The 18,887-nt window shown below is 45.3% G+C and overlaps 1 protein-coding gene across 10 annotated transcripts in view; it reads right to left on the bottom strand.

Annotated features, from left to right (window-relative positions):
- SEZ6L (seizure related 6 homolog like) overlaps nucleotides 1-18,887 on the bottom strand; it is a 213,218-nt gene that overhangs the window by 83,398 nt on the left and 110,933 nt on the right. For all 10 annotated transcript variants that reach the window (XM_004063200.4, XM_019018736.3, XM_019018737.3 and 7 more), the window contains exons 2-5: nucleotides 6,745-7,485; nucleotides 5,467-5,600; nucleotides 2,859-3,051; nucleotides 763-948 (exon numbers count right to left, since the gene is read on the bottom strand). In XM_004063200.4, the coding sequence (XP_004063248.2) occupies nucleotides 763-948; nucleotides 2,859-3,051; nucleotides 5,467-5,600; nucleotides 6,745-7,485 (1,254 nt within the window). The remainder of the gene's footprint in view (nucleotides 1-762; nucleotides 949-2,858; nucleotides 3,052-5,466; nucleotides 5,601-6,744; nucleotides 7,486-18,887) is intronic.

Here is an 18,887-nt window from a genome sequence, read left to right as displayed (position 1 = left end):
GTAAAATGGTGCAGCTGCTATGGAAAATCGTTTGATGGTTCCTCAAAAAGTTATACATACAATGACCCTATGACCCAGCAATTCCACTCTTAAGTATATATCTAAGAGAAATGAAAACCGTATCCACACAAAAAACTTGCATACAAATGTTCACAGCAGCATTGTCCATAATAGCTGAAAAGTAGAAACAACTCAAATGTCTACTAACGAATAAACAGGTCAACAAAATGTGGGACATCCATACAATGAGTATTATTCAGCCGTAAAAAGAAATGAAGTACTGATACATGCTACAACATACACGAACTTTGAAAACGCAGTGCTAAGCGCTAAGTGAAAGAAGTCAGACATAAAAGTCACATATTATATGATTCCATTTACATAAAATATCCACAATAGATAAATCCACAGAGACAGAATGCAGACGGATGGTTGCCACGGAGTGTGGGGAGGAGGGAGGGATGGGGAGTGACTGCTTTCCGTACAGTGTTTCCATTTGGGGTGTTAAAGATGTTTTGGAGCTAGATAGTGGTGATGGTTGCACAATAGTGTGAACATACTAAAATGTCTCCAATGGTAAATTTCATATTATGTGTATTTTACTCCAATAAAAACATAAATAACAATAGTCATCCATATTTGGAGCAGTTTCTTCCCCTGGGCTGAAAGCCATTCCCTGAGGTCACTCTTGATGTCCTACAGGTTGGTCTTTCCCCTCTTAGTTGGACCATCAGGTTTGGTCCAGCTGAGGCTGGAGCGTACCTGAACAGATGGGCTCCTGGCTGCTCCAGTGCGGCTTGGAGGCATTGATGCATGTCAGCATCTTAGCGCCCTGGAGCTCATAGCCCAGGTGGCAATGGAAGTGGGCCACCCCACCTGAGTGCAGGTCCATCACCGTGACATCCCCAGAGTCAGGCCGGCGGGGAAAGTTGCAGCTCAGCATGAAGGCTGGGAAGAAATGCAGAGGCAGACTCAGTCATCACTTGGAGTGGCAGATCAAGAACCTGACCCTCATCCTGGGAGCCAGTTTGTGCTGGGGAGAGAAGATGAGGCCCCTGGGGACTCCAGAGCTCTGGAGAATGGTATTTTTGTGACTCTCTTTGATCATACCATGCTGAAACTGCCAGGTTAGCACTTTCTTGGGACTTAAAAATCGCCACCCTGCCTAACCAGAGACAGCAGGTTTGGGATGAAAAATGAGTTTCCATACCTCCTTTGAGCCTATCTCTATCTATGTGGAGACAGATTGGCCTTCTCTCTGGGACTGGGAGGGGCAAGACCACCCAGGAAGTTTAGTCCCACCTGCGTGCACATCTTGAGTGCTTGTTAAAAATGCAGATGCTTGAACCAGGTCTTTGGGAAATGCCCAAGGATATGAAAGCTCGAGAACTACTGGCCTGCGAGACAAGAGCTTGGGCTTTAGAGAGAAAACTAATGTGAGTTTACAAAACGATGTCACCTTGAGACAAGGACTCAGTGCCTCCACCTTACAGGTGGTGGTGAGGATTAAATGAGATAATACAGAGAAAGAGCCTCCTTCACAGTCAGTAGATGGGGGTAGTAAAAGGGTGCATGGGGACATACTGAATTCCTCAGTTTTCATAAGAGGATGTCAAATTCATCCTAGCTTCTTCACCCTAGACCATGGTCTGACCTCTCCTGCAGCATAGAATATCTGTATTCTCAGTACTGATGAGGAGGAATACATTCGAATTCATGATTCACATTCTTTTTTGTTGTTGCTTTTAAATTTACAACAACAGCAAAGGGCAGTATCCCACATTGAAAAGTTGTGATGAAGTGGACACTCCCCTTTGCAGTCATCCACCTGTTTCAGAAACAGGTGAGAGAAAAGTTGAAAATGAGTTGTTGTTGTTTTCAAATGTCTGGACAATTTGATATAAAGCATGATGGCTCTCAATATCTGGTTGCATGGTTCACGAATCCACTTTCCATTCAGATATTTCAGCAGTTGGTAAGTATCCAAGGGAAAGTTCCTGGGTGAGGCAAAGGAGACCTGAGGTCATGGGAGCTGCACGGGAGGAGATGGGGGTGGAGGAGAGGGGAAGAAAAGAGGAAGAAAAGGGGGACTAGGAAAGGAGAGAGGGAGAGAAGGGAGGGAAAATAGAGAGTGGAAAGGAAGAGAAAGAGAGGAGGAAATGAAGAAATAAAGCAAGCAAAGAGGGAGGAGAAGAGAAGGAAGGAGAAAGGAAGTAAGAGAAGAGAGGAATGAACAGAGAGCAAAACAGAGAAGACGGGAACAGACAAAAAGGAAAAAGAGTAGAGGAAGAAGAAAAGAGAGAAGTACCCTGTTAAGGCTCTTTATCAGGAGTCTGTGGACGCACAGTGGATCTATATATTGAATTCAGGGCCTGTGAACTTGAATGAAGGAAAGCTGCTTGCTTATTTTCATTAACCTCTACCTTAGCTGTGCTATTTTCCTGGCAACAAACTGAAACATTGTAGTAGAACCTGTGACTTTGACACCAAGAGAAACCACAGATATTTTTCATATCATAATGGATATCTCAACCTATTTCTTATGCTCCTTAGTACTTTGAAATGTCAGCAATTATAAGAACTACTAGAAGACATTGTTTAATGAATTAATAAAAAGCACATAGATTAAGGCATCATAGATTATAACAGTATTTTGATAACTGCAGTTCAGCAATACTGTTTTCTTTAAAATTGTATATATTTTATTTTATACTTTTAAAAACATTATTCTGAGAAGGGGTTTGTAGGTTTTACCAAACTGTCAGAGAGGTCCCTGGCACAAAAAGTTTTAAAATCCTTTTCTCCAGAGGGAAACTGAGGCAAACGCCTACGTTTCATCAGCCTTGGCCTGACCCTACCCTGGTAGTGAAGCTGGAAGGTCCCAAGGCTGTCGTCCTGGAAGGTCCGGAAGTAGACGGAGATGGTGTTGGTGGGGCTTCGGATTACCTGCCCCTCCACCAGGAGTGTCTGGTTGGCCAGGACGGTCAGGGTAGGGCCGTCCACCCCGCGGATGGAGAGCAGTTCCCCATCGGACAGGTTCACACTCTTCACCTGGGAACAGGCAGAAGCAGACAGAGAGGAACTCTGAGTTGTGTTTGAGACAGAGCCCTCTAAGGTTGCAAAGATGTCAATGAAAAGTGGCCCAGGTACTGCTAACCCCTGGTCAACGGAACCCCTGGGCCCCATGCCGAGCCCACAGGAGCCCTGGGAATATCAAGGTCCCCCTAATTTCCCCAAAAGCCAAGAGGATAGAGTGAAACCAAACTGCAAGGCAGAGGCATTGCAAGGGAATTGCAATGTGAGGCCCCCATTGTTGTGTCCTGTAAGAGGGGCCTTTGGCACAGGCCCTGGATGCTAGAGGGTGGGATAGATTATCCTGGAGCTGGTGAGTGGAGGCAGCAGTTGGATCAGCTTGTGCTTGAGATCCAATCTCCAGGGAGCCGGGAGAGGCATTCTACCAGAACGTATACTCTGCAAGGTTAGGGATTTCTCCATGCTGTTCAATGTTTCCAGTGCCTAGAATAGTACCTGGCACATATTAGGTGCTCAGAAAATATTTTAAAAAGATTGAATATATTCTTCCATTTTCTGCATAAATTGGTAAGTGAGGGGTGGGGGCCTCATTTCTAGGGCACTCTCTGGCCCATTCTCTTATTCTCCCCAATGGTGGCTACAACTGCAGGACAATCAACCCCTATCTCAAAGAATCAGGCACTTGCTTTGCTATTTACACTCTGTGGGATTTGAGAAGAAAGAAGGGAGATACTTTAGTTGTATGCAGGGAGGCTGAACAAATGGTATGTGCACGTGTGTGTGTAAGGGAGACTTTAGTCAGGTCTCAATGCCTAATTTGAAGACTTACGCTTTTATGAGTAGGGCTTGGAACTTTAGTTTCTCTGCCTCTCCTCTAAACAGGGCAGGCCTTACCCACAAGCTCTTCTTCCTTCAGGCCCTATATCTTATCCTCTTTTCTCTTTGATGAACTCCTACTCATTCACCAAAGCCCCATTAAAATTGCCCTCCTCTATGAGACCTTCCCTGATTGCCAAGGAGTTTGCCTGTTCCTTTGCTGCGATTCTACAACAACCTTTAAAACACCAATTAGAGTCCCTACTAAATGGCATCCTACGTATTTCTCTTTTAGGGCAGGCATCGCATCAGTTTTTTACATCAACATATTCTCCTGTGTCAACAGCTTTGCCTGGTGCATTCTAATTGCTCAATGAATGAACTCTACTGTGCCTGGTAAAAGGCTCCACACAGTACTGGACACACAGTGGGTCCAATACTCTTCATGACATGGAGGAAAGGGTTCTTAAGCACTGTAATCATCTGGACTGTAGGTTTTCTCCAGTTTATTTTAACTCCATGAACAATTATTAAGCACCTACAATGTGCCACACACTGTGCAAAGCTCTGGGGACTGCAAAGACTATAGGTTCTACTGCTGAGGGGCTTACCTTTTGTCTCTCTTATACAAGTAAAACAAAAACAAAAACAAAAAACCTTCCTAAGGTAAGGTCATACACCTGCCCCAGCTCAGAAACTTTTCACGGCTCTTTATTTCCCATGAGAAAAAGGAACACATTCAGGGTGATTAGCATACTGAAGATAATTGATAACATGCATTGCATGGTCGCGATTTCTGCTGGGCTCTGACCAAATGATTTCTCTCTCTTTCCTCCCTCTCTCTCTGCTGGGCTGTGGCCAAATGATCTCTGCATTGTCATATTTACTGCTCCTCCAAACTTTACAAAGCAGTAACATTATTCCTATTTTATTGATCGGGAAACTGAGGCTCAGAGAGGTGAAGTTCCTTGCTCAAAGTCACGCAGTTTTAACTGGAAGAGGTAGGACTTAAAACCCAGATGTTTGAGCATTATGCCACCCTGCTTTTCCTTTCTTACTGTATGGGCAAAAGTTTAAGAATAAAATGTCCTAATAACCAGAAAATGAAGGAAAGCAAGCAAGCAAGAAAGAAAGAAAGAAAGAAAGAGAAAGAGAAAGAAGCAAGAAAGCAGGAAGCAAGCAAGCAAGCAAGAAAGAAAGAGAAAGAGAAACAAGCAAGCAAGCAAGAAAGAAAGAGAAAGAGAAACAAGCAAGCAAGCAAGCAAGAAAGAATCAAATGAATCAGGTGGAGCTTCCGTGTGTGTGTGTGTGTGTGTGTGTGTGTGTGTGTGTACGTTTATGCGTCTTATGTGTGTGAGATAAGCAGAGTATCAAGGGATTTTCCTTCTGGGAAATGCCTTAGAATTTGTCAGCATGTTCCCTCTATCCCCACAAGCTATTTTAGCAAGGCATTGAGTTAAGAACTCCTACTCATTCGCCAAAACCCAGCTACAGTTGGCCTGGTTGGGCAAAGACAGAACCAAACTAGTTAGCATAACAGTAAGCCTGACTCAGACAATCCTCCTGAGACTTCCTGCTAGACGAGGCAGCCTCTGTGAGGTACTCTCCTGGGGTTACCTGGAGCTCCACCCCATAGCCAGTGTAGACTGTCACGTTGTATGTGCACTCCAGAAAGTTGTTGAGGGGCAGCAGTGGGTAGTCGCTGGAGTCAATGTACCCCTCAGGATTGGAGAAGCTCACACTGCAGAGAGCTGGAAGGAAGGACTTTAATTAGGACACCAAAGACAACTTGGATGTAAGCTCAACCATGGGCTGTGGGGTGGAATGGGGGCTTTAGGGGAACCTGCATTTTGCTGTTCCCATCTGTCTTTCTGCTGTTAATTCCTCAGCTCCAGAATTGACATGATAATAAAAATAGCAATAATTGCCACAGAATGATCACTTACTATATCCTGCTAGGCACCATTTTAGCCAGTCAACAGGGGTGACCCCACTTATTCTCATAGGGACTGATAGTATTTCATCCCCAGTTTAGAGGGAAGTAAACAAAAGCTCAGAGAGGGGCCGAGCTCAAACAGCAAGCAGGATTTGGACCCAGAGCTCACGTGCTCTGAAGGGTGGCCACATTGCACTTGTCCAAAATCCGTGTATGCTTGACAATTGGGGGTCCTTCTCCCATTTTAAAGATGGTAGAGAAGACTGGAACACAGAAGAGCATTTTATCAAGTCTAAAAAATACATGTAATGCTAAAAGCAAATGTGCTTTGAAAAGGCTAGTGGCTTTGAAGCAGGTTAAATGAAGAATTCCGTTCCAAGATGAAAAGGTTTTGAATCTTGCTCATTAGCTGTGTGACCTTTGGCAGGTTGCTGGAGGTCTCAGGGTTTCAGTTGTCTCATCTTTAAAATGGGGATGTTGGCTGAGTGTCCTGGCTCATGCCTGTGATCCCAGTGCTTTGGGAGGCTGAGGTGGGAGGATTGCTTGAGCCCAGGAGTTCCCCAGCCTGGACAATAAGCAAGACCCCCTTTCTACAAAAAACAAAAAAATTAGCTGGACATCATAGTGCATGCTTGTAGTCCCAGCTACTCAAGAGGCTGAGGCAAGAGGATCACTTGAGCACGGGAGTTTGAGGCTGCAGTGAGCTATGATCGTGCCATGGCACTCCAGCCTGGGCGAAAGATCAAGACCCCTTTGCTAAAACAACCCCCCAAAACAACAAACAAAGGAAATGAGGCTATTAATTCTGAGCCACAGGGAGAAGCTCATAGTCAGTGCTCAATGGACGGTAACTGATGGTGGGGCCGGGGCTTCCTGAGATTCCTCTACCCACATGCCCTGAACATAGTGAGTGCCTCATGGCTGTTTCAGGATGGCTTCAGGAGTTGGGGGCTGCATACCTGGTGCCTGCTCGGTGGTGATGACCGTGGTGGTGATAATGGTGGAGGTAGTGGTCTCCTGGCTCTCCTCTGAGGCTGACCCAGTCAGCTCATTCTCACCTTTGTCCATCAGGGCCATGGGGCTGGTGTCCTCCTGGGGGGCCTCCTGGGCCATGTCAGGCCCAGGCTCCCCGGGTTCTGGCCTCTGGGGGAGTGTGTGGGCCACATAGGGCTGCGAAGTGAAGGGGGAGATTTGCAGGGGTGCGGGCGTTGTAGGGACCGCACTCTCCTTTCGGTCCAGCCAAAGGGGCACTTCTGATGCCTCCTCGGAGGCCACGATGGGGTCCGGGTCCCCTGGTGGGCCAGGCTTCTCTGTAGAGGAGGAGAGGAGATCTAGGCCCTGGGACGCTGGCTGGGACCCCGCCCTTTGGACAGTGGCTGCGGAGGTGGCCTTGGGCCTCAGCTGCTTCCTGGCAGAGTTCACCTGCTTGAGCGAAGGCAGTTTCTTCTTGGGGGGCAAGGCGTGCTTGGGGCGGGCCTCCTCTGGAAGCAGCGGTGACAGGGCTGGGGTGTCGTAATGTGCAGAGGGTGCGGTCCCATCCAGCTCCAGCTCGCCCAGCACTTCCGCCGACTGTGAGGAACTGGGGGGTGCTGTTACCACTCTCTCTTCGGGGTGCTCTTTGCCAGGACTGCCTCTCTCCAGGGCTCCTGAGGGCAGGAGGTAAGGACCCAAAGGGCTAGCATCTCCCTCGGGAAGAGCATCTTGGGAGAGGAGAAAAGACACCAGTTAGTTTGGGGAGATTTAGGACCTTCACCTGCTGTCAGACTCTGAGGGTGGCCCTCCTAAGGGCGGTGCCCAAAGCTCGTCCGGCTGGCCTCTAAACCAACTTCTCCTTTCTCCCTCCCTCCCTTCCTTTCTTTTTTCTCCTCCTTCCCTCTCTCCCTCTTTCTCTTTTCTTCCTTCTTTTCCTCCCACCCTCCCTCTCTCCTTCCTTCCTTCCTCCTTCCTTCATTCCTTCCTTCCTTTCTCTTTTTCTTTCTTTCTCTCTTTCTTTCCTCCCTCCCTCCTTCCTTTCCCCTTCCATTTTTTTCTTTCTTCCTTCCTCCTTCATTTTCTTCCTTCATTTCCTTCCTTCTTTCCTTCCGTCCATCTTTCCTTCCTTCCTTCCTTCCTTCCTTCCTTCCTTCCTTTTCCTGAAGAGTTGGGCTTGATCATGCCAGGACTGAGCTAAGCATTAGGAGTATAGAAACAAAAAGCACAGGGATCTCACTGCCTGGTTGTATATGTACTGGGAAGGGGGATGGGAAAGTAGACACAATCATATTTGATATGATGAATGCTTGGAAAGAGAAAAGCTTGTGTGCTAAGAGGGCGGAGAGGACGGGCCCTAATCCTGTCTGCAGGACAGGCATGCCATGTACAGTTGGGCAGATTGTTCCCTGTACAAACACATGCAGCTAAGAGGATGAGTGGGGGTGGACACCAGGCCACACTCTCTTTTCTAAGCTGTGTGCTCTGGCTGGGCTTGGGGGATGGGGGAGGAGAGTTTTTTTTAATTTAAATTTAAATTTTAAGTTCTGGGGCATATGTGCAGGATGTGCAGGTTTGTTACATAGGTAAACATGTGCCATGGTGGTTTGCTGCACCTATCAACCCACGCTAGGTATTAAGCCCAGCATGCATTACCTATTTTTCCTAATGCTCTCCTTCCCCCAACTCCACCCCCCAACAGGCCCCAGTGTGTGTTATTCCCCTCCCTGTGTCCATGTGTTCTCATTGTTCAACTCCCACTTATAAGTGAGAACATGTGGTGTTTGGTTTTCTGTTCCTGCCTTAGTTTGCTAGGGATAATGTCTTCCAGCTCCATCTATGTCCCTGCAAAGGACATGATTTTGTCTGTCTTTATGGCTGCATAGTATTCCATGGTGTACATGTACCACATTTTCTTTATCCAGTCTATCATTGATGGGCATTAGGTTGATTCCACGTCTTTGCTATTGTGAATAGTGCAGCAATGAACGTATCTTTGTAACAGAATGATTTATATTCCTTTGGGTATATATGTAATGGGACCCAGTAATGGGATTGCTGAGTCAAATGCTATTTCTGGTTCTAGATCTTTGAGGAATCTCAGCACCATCTTCCACAATGGTTGAATTAATTTACATTCCCACCAACAGTGTAAAAGCAGGGTTGGGGGAGGTACATTTTAAACTGAAGGAATGTAAGAGTGACCTTGTGGGAGACACAGAAATGTTTTAGGATTCAGAGTCACGAGGCAGATTCAGAACAGAGGACTGTGTGAAGACCCATGGAGGCTTGGAGGCTGGGCAGAGGTGGGCACAAAAGAATTGCAAGGGGTTTTGGAGCACAGGTGGAGAGTAGGGGGGATAAAGCTGGTAAGGTAGGGAGGCAGGGGCCAGGCCCTGGAGGGCCTTGTATACCTTGCTAACTTCTTGTAATTCATTTTGTTTTTTCTTGAGACGGATCTCACTACGGCTGGTTGCAAACTCCTGGGATCAAGTGATCCTCCCAACTTGGTCCCCATCCTTGCGATTTATTTTTGTCTTGAAGGTAAAACCATTTAGTCATTTTATTTTATTTTATTTTATTTTATTTATTTTTTTGAGACGGAGTCTCGCTCTGTCGCCCAGGCTGGAGTGCAGTGGCGCGATCTCGGCTCACTGCAAGCTCTGCCTCCCACGTTCACGACATTCTCCTGCCCCAGCCTCCCGAATAGCTGGGACTACAGGCGCCCGCCACCATGCCCAGCTAACTTTTTGTATTTTTTAGTAGAGACGGGGTTTCACCATGTTAGCCAGGATGGTCTCGATCTCCTGACCTCGTGATCCACCCGCCTCGGCCTCCCAAAGTGCTGGGATTACAGGCGTGAGCCACCGCGCCTGGCCCAATAGTCATTTTAAAGAAGGGCTGGCCCAGGCAGCTGTCTGGCAGAATGGTGCTAGAAACCAGCTTTGTTTGCTTTTTAAAGACCCAGTTCTGCCGATTGCTGGTTAATGACTTCACTCTCCAAGCCTCAGTTCCCTCAGCTGTCAAATGGGGCTATTATTTCCTATTTCCTGCGGTTGCCATCATTCAGCGAGTTGATGTATGCAAAGCACTTAGGACAGTGCCTCACCCGTAGTGAGTGCTTAGCAAATGCCAGCTGCCGTCATGGTTTTTACTCTTGTCATTGCAATCACAGCCCCTCGACAGGAAACTGGAGCAATCAGAACATCCCCGTGAAGATGTCTAGATAGAGAGGAATTACATCACGGGGACAAAGGCCCTCGGACTGATAGCTGTCCTTGTCGATTTTCTGCAGGGAGACACTCACTCAGCTACAGTCTCCAGGCCCTCCAGTGCTGTCATTTAAATTTATTTCAGCAGTCGTTGGAGAGGCTCATTTACTTTCATGGAGTTGGCGGCAGTGGCTTAATCTATATAGACTGCAACAGTTTGCAACTGGCATCAACAAATGTTCCTGTTGTGTAACATTGATTACCAGCCAGTGTTCCTTCCAGGCCGCCAGTGATGCTGGGCCAGGAATGGGTATCTGGGAGCAGCGTGAGTGGATGGCATGAGGGCAGGTCAAGGTCATTCAGGCATCAGGCAGATTTCCTAGTCCAAGGTGGGGAGTAGTGAAGCTTCAGAGTTAGGGTTCAAATCCTGCCTGTTACAGTTATGAGCTGCGTGAGTCTGGGCAAGTCCTTGAACCTTGCTGAGGTTCAGCAGCCTCTTTTGTATAATGGAGGTATTCTATCTACCTTGTTAGATTAGACCAGACGTGGCTCTGCCTCAAAACAATGGCTTTTATGCTCACTGTCGCTTTTCTAAAATGATTGATGTTGACCATCTTTATAGACTGTGGAGTGAAAAGAGGGCATAGGGACAAAAAGAGCAGGGGGGAGGGGTTAGGACACCCAGTTTCCAAGACCCAGCTGTGGTACAACACAAAGTACTTGGATACAACCAGGAGCTGAGGGATCTGGGTGGTGTCCCATCTTGGCCACTATTCACTAGCATGACTTTGCATGGGTCTCCTCTTCTCTGCATCTTCTCTATGTGTCAAATGGGCAGCCAGACTGCATATGAAGGAAGGGCCTTTCTAGCTCAGACATCGTTGGGTTTTTGAAATGACCAGGGAATTGACAATTATTCTTAGAGCCATTTGTTAACCCTGCTAAATTGGAAAAGGTGACTGCTAAATCCCAACACTGGCGGATGTTGGGAGTTTTTTTTGGGTTATCTGGCCAGCCAGCTCCTTTGCAAACATTACCCCTTAATTATAAGCGGGGATGAGAGAGAGGAGAGAGAGAGCAAGATTGGAAAAACAAGTTGTGTCATCTGCACACAAGGAGGTGACAAAAAGCACATCAATTCACCTTGGCCAAAATAACAGTGATATTTATAATGTTTTAATTGTGATTGCTTTGTTGAGTGATGAAGAGGGCTTTGCATCCATTGCCTCATTTTTAATTCCTTCTCAACCATATCAGGCAGAAATTATTGTTCCTATTTTATGAATGATCAAAGTGAAGTTTTGGGATGTTAAATCACTTTTTGAGGTCACACAGCAAAGCTGGGTTTCAAATCTTGGTTTCTCTGACCCCAAAGACCATGCTACTAGCTCTTTTAAGAAATATGGGGTATTGATGTTACTTGGCATCCTCCTCCTCAGCTTGAATCAGCCTCTTCCCTTTCCCTCTCATTTTGTTTGTCTTTGTTGGGTGGGCTAGAGTGTTTTTCTAATCTCCAACCCCAACTCCACAGAATTCAGACCCATCACATCTGAATCTCCAGGGGTGGGTCTTGGGAAGCTGATGATTGAAAAACTCCTCTGGTGACTTTTATTATCAGAGTTGTCAGGGAAGTTTGGGAACACGTGAACCCACCTGACTTACTATGTGTTCCTCATCTGTTTTGTCTTCCAAGTGCCTAAGGATGCAGTTGGCAGAAAACAAAGTGTGGGTTTGTGCAGCAGATGGTGACTCTTTGACTCTTTCCAAGGCTTGTGATCTCCCCTAGCAATCCCAGTCCTCCAAGACCCAAATACAGTCAAAAGAACAGAAGGAAATGCAAGAAAACAGATTCCCCAACTGGCTTCCTCTTCACAGCTGCTGTTCTTACTCTCTGGGTCCCCCAGGGTACAAGAGTGCTAACCACAGCAGCTATAAACCACTCTAAGAAGGAAACCCAGCTGGATTCAGAGTCAGCCCTTTCCCACTGAAAACCTGACCATCAAGGAGAGTTTTTTTATCCACCAGATAAATTCATCTCTCAGTCCCTACTATCCCCTTTTCCTTAATCATACACAAGCTTGGATCTTGCTAGCTGGCTCCAAACTTAAGGCCAAGTCCAACACAGATGATATGCATCTGTGGTCTGCAACATAGGCAGCCCACAGGCCTCATTCTTAGCCAGGATGTTGGCCAGATTAGTGCCATGCAAAACCAAGTCCCACTGGGAATTAGCGAAAATTGTACTTCAGGGCCTCAGCAGGAAACTGGGGCAATCAGAATATCCCCATGATGATGTCCAGATAGAGAAGACTTACATCATGGGGACAAAACTGCTTATCCAGCAACTTTATAACTTGCCCCAATAGCCTTGTTTTTCTTGGTGTCCAATGACCGCTGAGTTAAATTAACTCATTTTTTTCAGAACATTTAAAATTTTCTATCATGATAGTCACATTTATCTGATTCTTCCTTTATCACGTACAGTCGGTGCTCTACTCAAATGCGGTCAATCAATCAAAGTGTTGGGTGTTCACTTTCTCCTATGGTTGACACTCGACACAAGAGAGTGAACATTCTAAGATTTGGCCCCTGCCCTCAAGGAATTAGGAAAACACACACACACTGATAATCAACTACAGAGATCAAACAGAAGAGATGGAGCTTTCCTTAAATGCACGCTGATGTTGCTCTTCCCCCAAAGGACAGAGCCATGCCACGTAGAAGGCAATTGAACATTTGTTCTGCCATCCAAGTTGGGGCAGCAGCGTATCTCTCTTTCTCTCCCATTTTTCTAACTTTGATGGGGAGATGGGAGATTAGACTGGGAACATCCTATTAAAGTGAAAAAAAAAAAAAAAAGCACAAGCTCGACCGGGCATGGTGGATCACACCTGTAATCCCAGCACTTTGGGAGGCTGAGGTGGGCAGATCACTTGAGGTCAGGAGTTGGAAACCAGCTTGGCCAATATTGTGAAATCCTGTCTCTACTAAAAATACAAAAATTAGTCAGGCATGGTGGCAGGGGCCTGTAATCCCAGCTACTTGGGAAGCTGAGGCGGGAGAATCACTCAAACCCAGAAGGTGGAGGTGGCAGTGAGCCGAGATTGTGCCACTGCACACCAGCCTGGGCAACAGAGCAAAAATTCCATCTCAAAAAAAAAAAAAAAAAAAAAAAAGCACAAGCTCTGAAGCTGAAGGTTTGTATCTTAAATCCCCAGCCGCAGCAGAATGCCTGGGAGAGGCACAGAATTCCAAGCAGTAGTGTAACATATCATCATGCAGGTACAAGGTGATGTGAGTGAAGAAACGAGAGCTGGGAGATGCTACTGCTATAATGTTCAGTGAAAAGAACGAGACATAAAATTCTATGGTATGTATAAAAATGGCTAGAAGCAACGAAGTAAAACAAATTGCAATGCAGAGAATCATGTTTTGACTTGAAGAATGGCACTAAGATGGAGGCCCTGGTGGCCTCTGGGTGTATTTTCTCCTTCCTACTTTTTGGCATTTTCCAAAATATGTATAATAAGTACTTAAAAGACTTTCTTAAATGAAATAAATATTTACAGAACGAGCTGATTTTAAGATGCTGTCTCTAGCCCCTGGTGATTGAGGTCTAGGAATGCACACACAAGGTTGTAATCACAGAAGCACTTCACAGATGGAATCATTGAGCCTCTTTGGAATGCAGTTTCCTGGTAGAGATGATGATCATTACTCCCTCATGGCACTATTTACAGTAACTACCTTTAGGACGCAGGACTGGCAGGTGAATCAATGGATGTATTTTTGGTAAGAGGTACTGCAAAACTGTTAGTCACTATTCTAATCCTCATTAATACCCAATCCAGTGGTTATTTCTTATACTTCAGACTCCACAATATAAAGACTCGCCCAACCTGCCTTGATTGTTTGGCCCCACTGGGGACAAAACTGAAAATAAATATCACATCTTAAAGATCAAAAGGCTCCTGGAGATCACAGTTACAAACTGCCCAGTAAAGGAGTGTGAGGTTCAAAGAGGGGAAGTGGTTGTCCAGAGTCAACACAGCATATCAGTAGCAGTGAAAGAACAAGGCTGTTTGAGGCTTGAAAAACCACAGCAGAGCACATCAAACAAAATTAAAAACAAAGCCAGGAACATCTGGATAGTTGAAGGCATTGAACCAACTGTACTGCCAGTTACTTTTATGCCTTTGACATCTAGGCTGGATCATTTTTCCTGGGTGACAGAGGCTGCTCTGTGCATTGTAGGAAACGGAGCAGCATCCCTAGCTTCTACCCACTAGATGCCAGCAGCAAACCTCCCCCAACCTGCGTGCCCTACCCTCCCATCCGCTGCCCAGTTGTGACAACCAAAAATGATTCCAAACACTGCCAGATGTTTCCTGGGTGGCAAGATTGCCTCTGGTTGAAGACCACTGGATTAATCACAGTGTACACAACACAGAGGTGATCTGGCACTGCCCTCAGGACTGAGAAAGTCTTCCTTCCCAATTCCTGGAACTGATCAGCTTTGTGTTGCTTGTATCATTGAATTTGAGGGTTGGAGAAGGTCTTAGTTTAATGTCTATTTTATAAATAAAGAAGTTGGATTTAGCGAGAGCCGAGTTTCCATCTCGGGCACATTTGATCATCACTTCATTTATCCATTTATCATTCATTCATTCATTCATTCAGCATTTATTACATGCTCGTCACTGGCCCAGGCAACAGCTGCCGGCCCCCTGTGGTCCACTTGGAAGGATAGATTCATAGTATTGATCCCATTTGCACTTTGAGAAGACCTTCTGGAACAAAAGGCAGAGGTGGTGGTGGCCTTGGGGGCAGCAGGGGTCTTCCCTATCAGTCAGTTGCAACCCTCTGCCTGTATGCCCATGCTAACAATACTGATATTCAAGTGGTGATTTATACTCCACAGAGTTCATTCCCTCTTATGATCTCATTCCGATCTCCAAACAATACTGTAAAGTTGACATTTTGTTTTTCCCATTTTATAGGTGAAAAAAAAAAAATAAAGACTCCTACAGGGGAAGTGACTTGTTCAAGATCATAGAGAGAAAACTGGGGTAGAGTTAGACACTTTCTGACTTTGTTTCCTGTGCACTTTTCCTCTTTCCCACATCTTCAAATAATTATTTCCTGTGAAATAGTTTATTCAAAAAATTCAAGAATACCTGAGAGGTAAGAAATCAAAAGTACAAGCACTTCTCTCCTACGTTCTGTTCACCAATCCTGCTTTCTACAGGGTATCAGTGTTAATTGTAATCTTGTTTAAACCGTCATTAGGGTTTTTTTTTTTTTTTTTGGAGTCCCGTTCTGTCATCAAGGCTGGAGTGCAGTGGTGCAATCTCAGCTCACTGCAACCTCCGCCTCCTGGGTTAAAGCGATCCTCCCATTTCAGTCTCCAGAATAGTTAGGGTTACAGGCATGAGCCAACATGCCCGGCTAATTTTTTTTTATATTTTTAGTAGAGACAGGGTTGTACCATGTTGGCCAGGCTGGCCTTGAACTTCTGAACTCAAGTGATCCATGTGCCTTGGCCTCCCAAAGTGCTGGGATTATAGGCATGAGCCACCGCACCCGGCCAAGTCTTGTTTCATCTCTAAATAAAATGTATTGATATAAAAACACTTACATATTTTCACTTTAAAAGGCAAAATAGCACCTAGGAGTGTGAGACTGGGAGTCAGAACTGTTTGTGTTCTGGACTTAGCTCACTGTTACTGCCGGTAAGACACTGGACAGCCATTCCCCTCCTCTGGGGCTCACTGTTCTCATCTGTATGGTGGGGTTTCATCAGCCTTGTCTTTTGGAGTTGTTCGAGAGTAAAATGAAATCATGCCAGTAAAATGCAGAGCTCACAGAGCAGCCTGCCAGCCATCATGAACACAGATGTCATTTTCTATCTGTCTGAACATTTACAAAGTTATCACATGGCATATATTGTTTTGTAACTTACTGAGTAAAACATTTTGAAATATTTCAGTCAATCAAAAAGAGTTAAAGGCTACCGCAGTAAATACCCACATATGTGCACCTTCATCTTAAAGAATAGAATACTTCTAGTGTAGTTGAAACCCCTGCCTTTCCTCCCCCATAATATTCTCCATCTCCTTCTCCACCCCCTGGAATGAACTACTGCCCTGAATGTGGCATTTAGCATTCTCGTTTATTATGTGCACTTGTTCTTATTTTACCGCTATTATTTATTGTATGCACTTATTTGTTACAGATATAAATATCTGTGAACAATGTATGGCATTGTATGGCACATTTAAAAATATTATATAAATGCTGTCATACCATAGGAATTATCCTGAAAACTGCTTTTTTCTCTGTTTTTATTGTTGTTGTTGATCAACACTTTATGGAATTCATCCATGTTGATAAGTGCAGCTGTGATGGATTCATTTTTCACTGCTGTATAGTATTCCATTACATTAGTATTCTACCACCAACTTTGTACTTAGAAGCCGTGGGCTTTTGGCTAGAACACACATAGTCACTTTACTCTTTTTAAATGATTACATTAAAATATAAACATATACCTCACTGAACCAGTCTCCTATTGATTAATATTCAAATTATTGCCATTCCCCTCCCTGCCTCCAATTAGTACTGCAATTAATACGCATCTTTGGGGATTACATTCACATAATTTCTTAAGGAGGGCATACTAGAAGTCGTATTGCAGCCGGATGCGGTGGCTCACGCCTGTAATCCTAGCACTTTGGGAGGACGAGGCGGGTAGATCATGAGGTCAGGAGTTGAAGACCAGCCTGGCCAATATGGTGAAACCCCATCTCTACTAAAAATACAAAAATTAGCCAGGCGTGGCGGCACACCTGTAGTCCCAGCTACTCAGGAGGCTGAGGCAGAAGAATCGCTTGAACCCGGGAGGTGGAGGTTGAAGTGAGCCAAAATTGCGCCACTGTACTCCAGCCTGGGCAACAGGGAGAGACTCCAACTCAAAAAAAAGGAAATTGCATTGCTCATTGCTCAGCCAAAAGATTTACGCATTTTAAATTTTGATTGACATAGAAAAAAAAATCACCTTCAGAATAATCTGAACCTATTTACCCTGCCACCAACTGTATTTGAGAGTGCTGCTGCTCTTCAGCAGCGAAGTCAGCATTTCTTTTCTGATGATTTTAACTAGACCATCTAAATTGGAATCTGGGGCAGCTGGATACTGGCACGGTAGGCTTCTAAAAAGCCCCCTTGATGATTTTTGAGGTACTCTCGAGCTTTCTCTAGATGCTGCTTTCTACCTGAAGCTGTGCCTATGGTTGGTCCCAACCTTTCACCTGCCTCACCACACTTTTTTCTCAAGAGCATCCAGGGAGCCTATTCTAGGGTGCTTTGCAGACATGCTCCACATCAACCAGAGTTTATGTAACAGGTCAGACTGGAGATCCATGGTAAATGAGGGCTAGGAAGACAGTCCGGGTTCAATGGCCTGAGAACAAAAGAGGCTTCACTGAAACAGCAATAGATTTTTAGGTAAACAGGCTGCCTGGTCATGTCCCGAAGCTGAGAGACCTTTGTGGTCGTTGACACATACTAGGGTGTTGCAAAGTGTTCACAATACAAAGCATTGTTTATAGTAGCAAAAATCTGGAGACAACATACATACCCATCCATAGGGGACTAGTTACGTGATTGTAGAACACAGTAAAATATCTGCAGGGTTTAAAGGAATGAGATGAAGTCACTGGTGAATAACATAGAGTGTAACATGGCAAGAACTTTCAAAATTATTTGTACATCTTCCCTTTGACTCATGAGTCTGCTTCTGGGAATTTATCCTACAGAGAGATGTTTGCCCATGTGCAAAGTGCTATGCAGACGGGTTAAGCAATGCAGCCCCATTTGTAGTAGCAAAAGGCTAGAAGATAAATCAAGAATACATCAATAAGGTTAAATCAATTACAGAATATCCAGGTGGAATGCCATGCAGCTGAGAGAAGAGAATGATGAAGCTATCTATGCACGGAAGAGGAGAGATGACCAAGGATTCTGTAATGTTAAAAAGTAAGATGTGGTGGAATCCAAAAGGTTGAACTCACAGAAGCAGAGGGTAGAATGGTGTTTACCAGAGGGGTGGGCAGGGGTAGGTAAGGATTAAGGAGATGTTGGTCAAAGGATACATAATTTAAATTAGGATTTCTTAGTTTGTTTTCCACTGCTTATCACAGAACATCGGAACTGGGTAATTTCTAAAGAAAAGAAGGCCAGGTGCGGTGGCTCACGCCTGTAATCCCAGCACTTTGGGAGGCCGAGGTGGGCGGATCACGAGGTCAGGAGATCAAGACCATCCTGGCTAACATGGTGAAACCCCGTCTCTACTAAAAATACAAAAAAATTAGCCAGGCGTGGTGGTGGGCACCTGTAGTCCCAGCTACTCGGGAGGCTGAGGTGGCAGAATGGCGTGAACCCGGGAGGCGAAGCTTGCAGTGAGCCGAGATGGCGCCACTGCACTCCAGCCTGGGCGGCAGAGTGAGACTCCGTCTCAAAAAAAAAAAAAAAGAAAGAAAGAAAAGAAAAGAAACTTATTTCTTACAATTCTGGAGGCTGAGAATTCAGGCCTTCTTCCTGGTGGGGACTATCTACAGGGTCTCATAGTGACGCAGTGCATTATGTGGCTGCAGGGCGGAGCATACTAATATGCTCATATCTCTCTCCTGCTTCTTATAAAGCCACTAATTGTACTCCCTTGATAACCCATTAATCCATTAATCCATTAATTCAGGAGTAGTTAATCCATTTGTGAGGGCAGAGCCCTCCTTATCCAGGAGCCTTTTTGAGTCACCACCTCTCAATACTGTCACCCTGGGGATTAAGTTCCAACATGAGTCTTAGAAGGGACAATAATTTAAGCCAAAGCATAGGAGGGATAAGTTCAAGGGATCTATTGT

The sequence above is a fragment of the Gorilla gorilla genome, chromosome 23 (genome assembly GCF_029281585.2).
Source record: "Gorilla gorilla gorilla isolate KB3781 chromosome 23, NHGRI_mGorGor1-v2.1_pri, whole genome shotgun sequence".
NCBI classification, from domain to species: domain Eukaryota; kingdom Metazoa; phylum Chordata; class Mammalia; order Primates; family Hominidae; genus Gorilla; species Gorilla gorilla.
The sequence above is the reverse complement of the archived record's forward strand: the minus strand, read 5'-3'. Positions and strand labels throughout refer to the sequence as shown.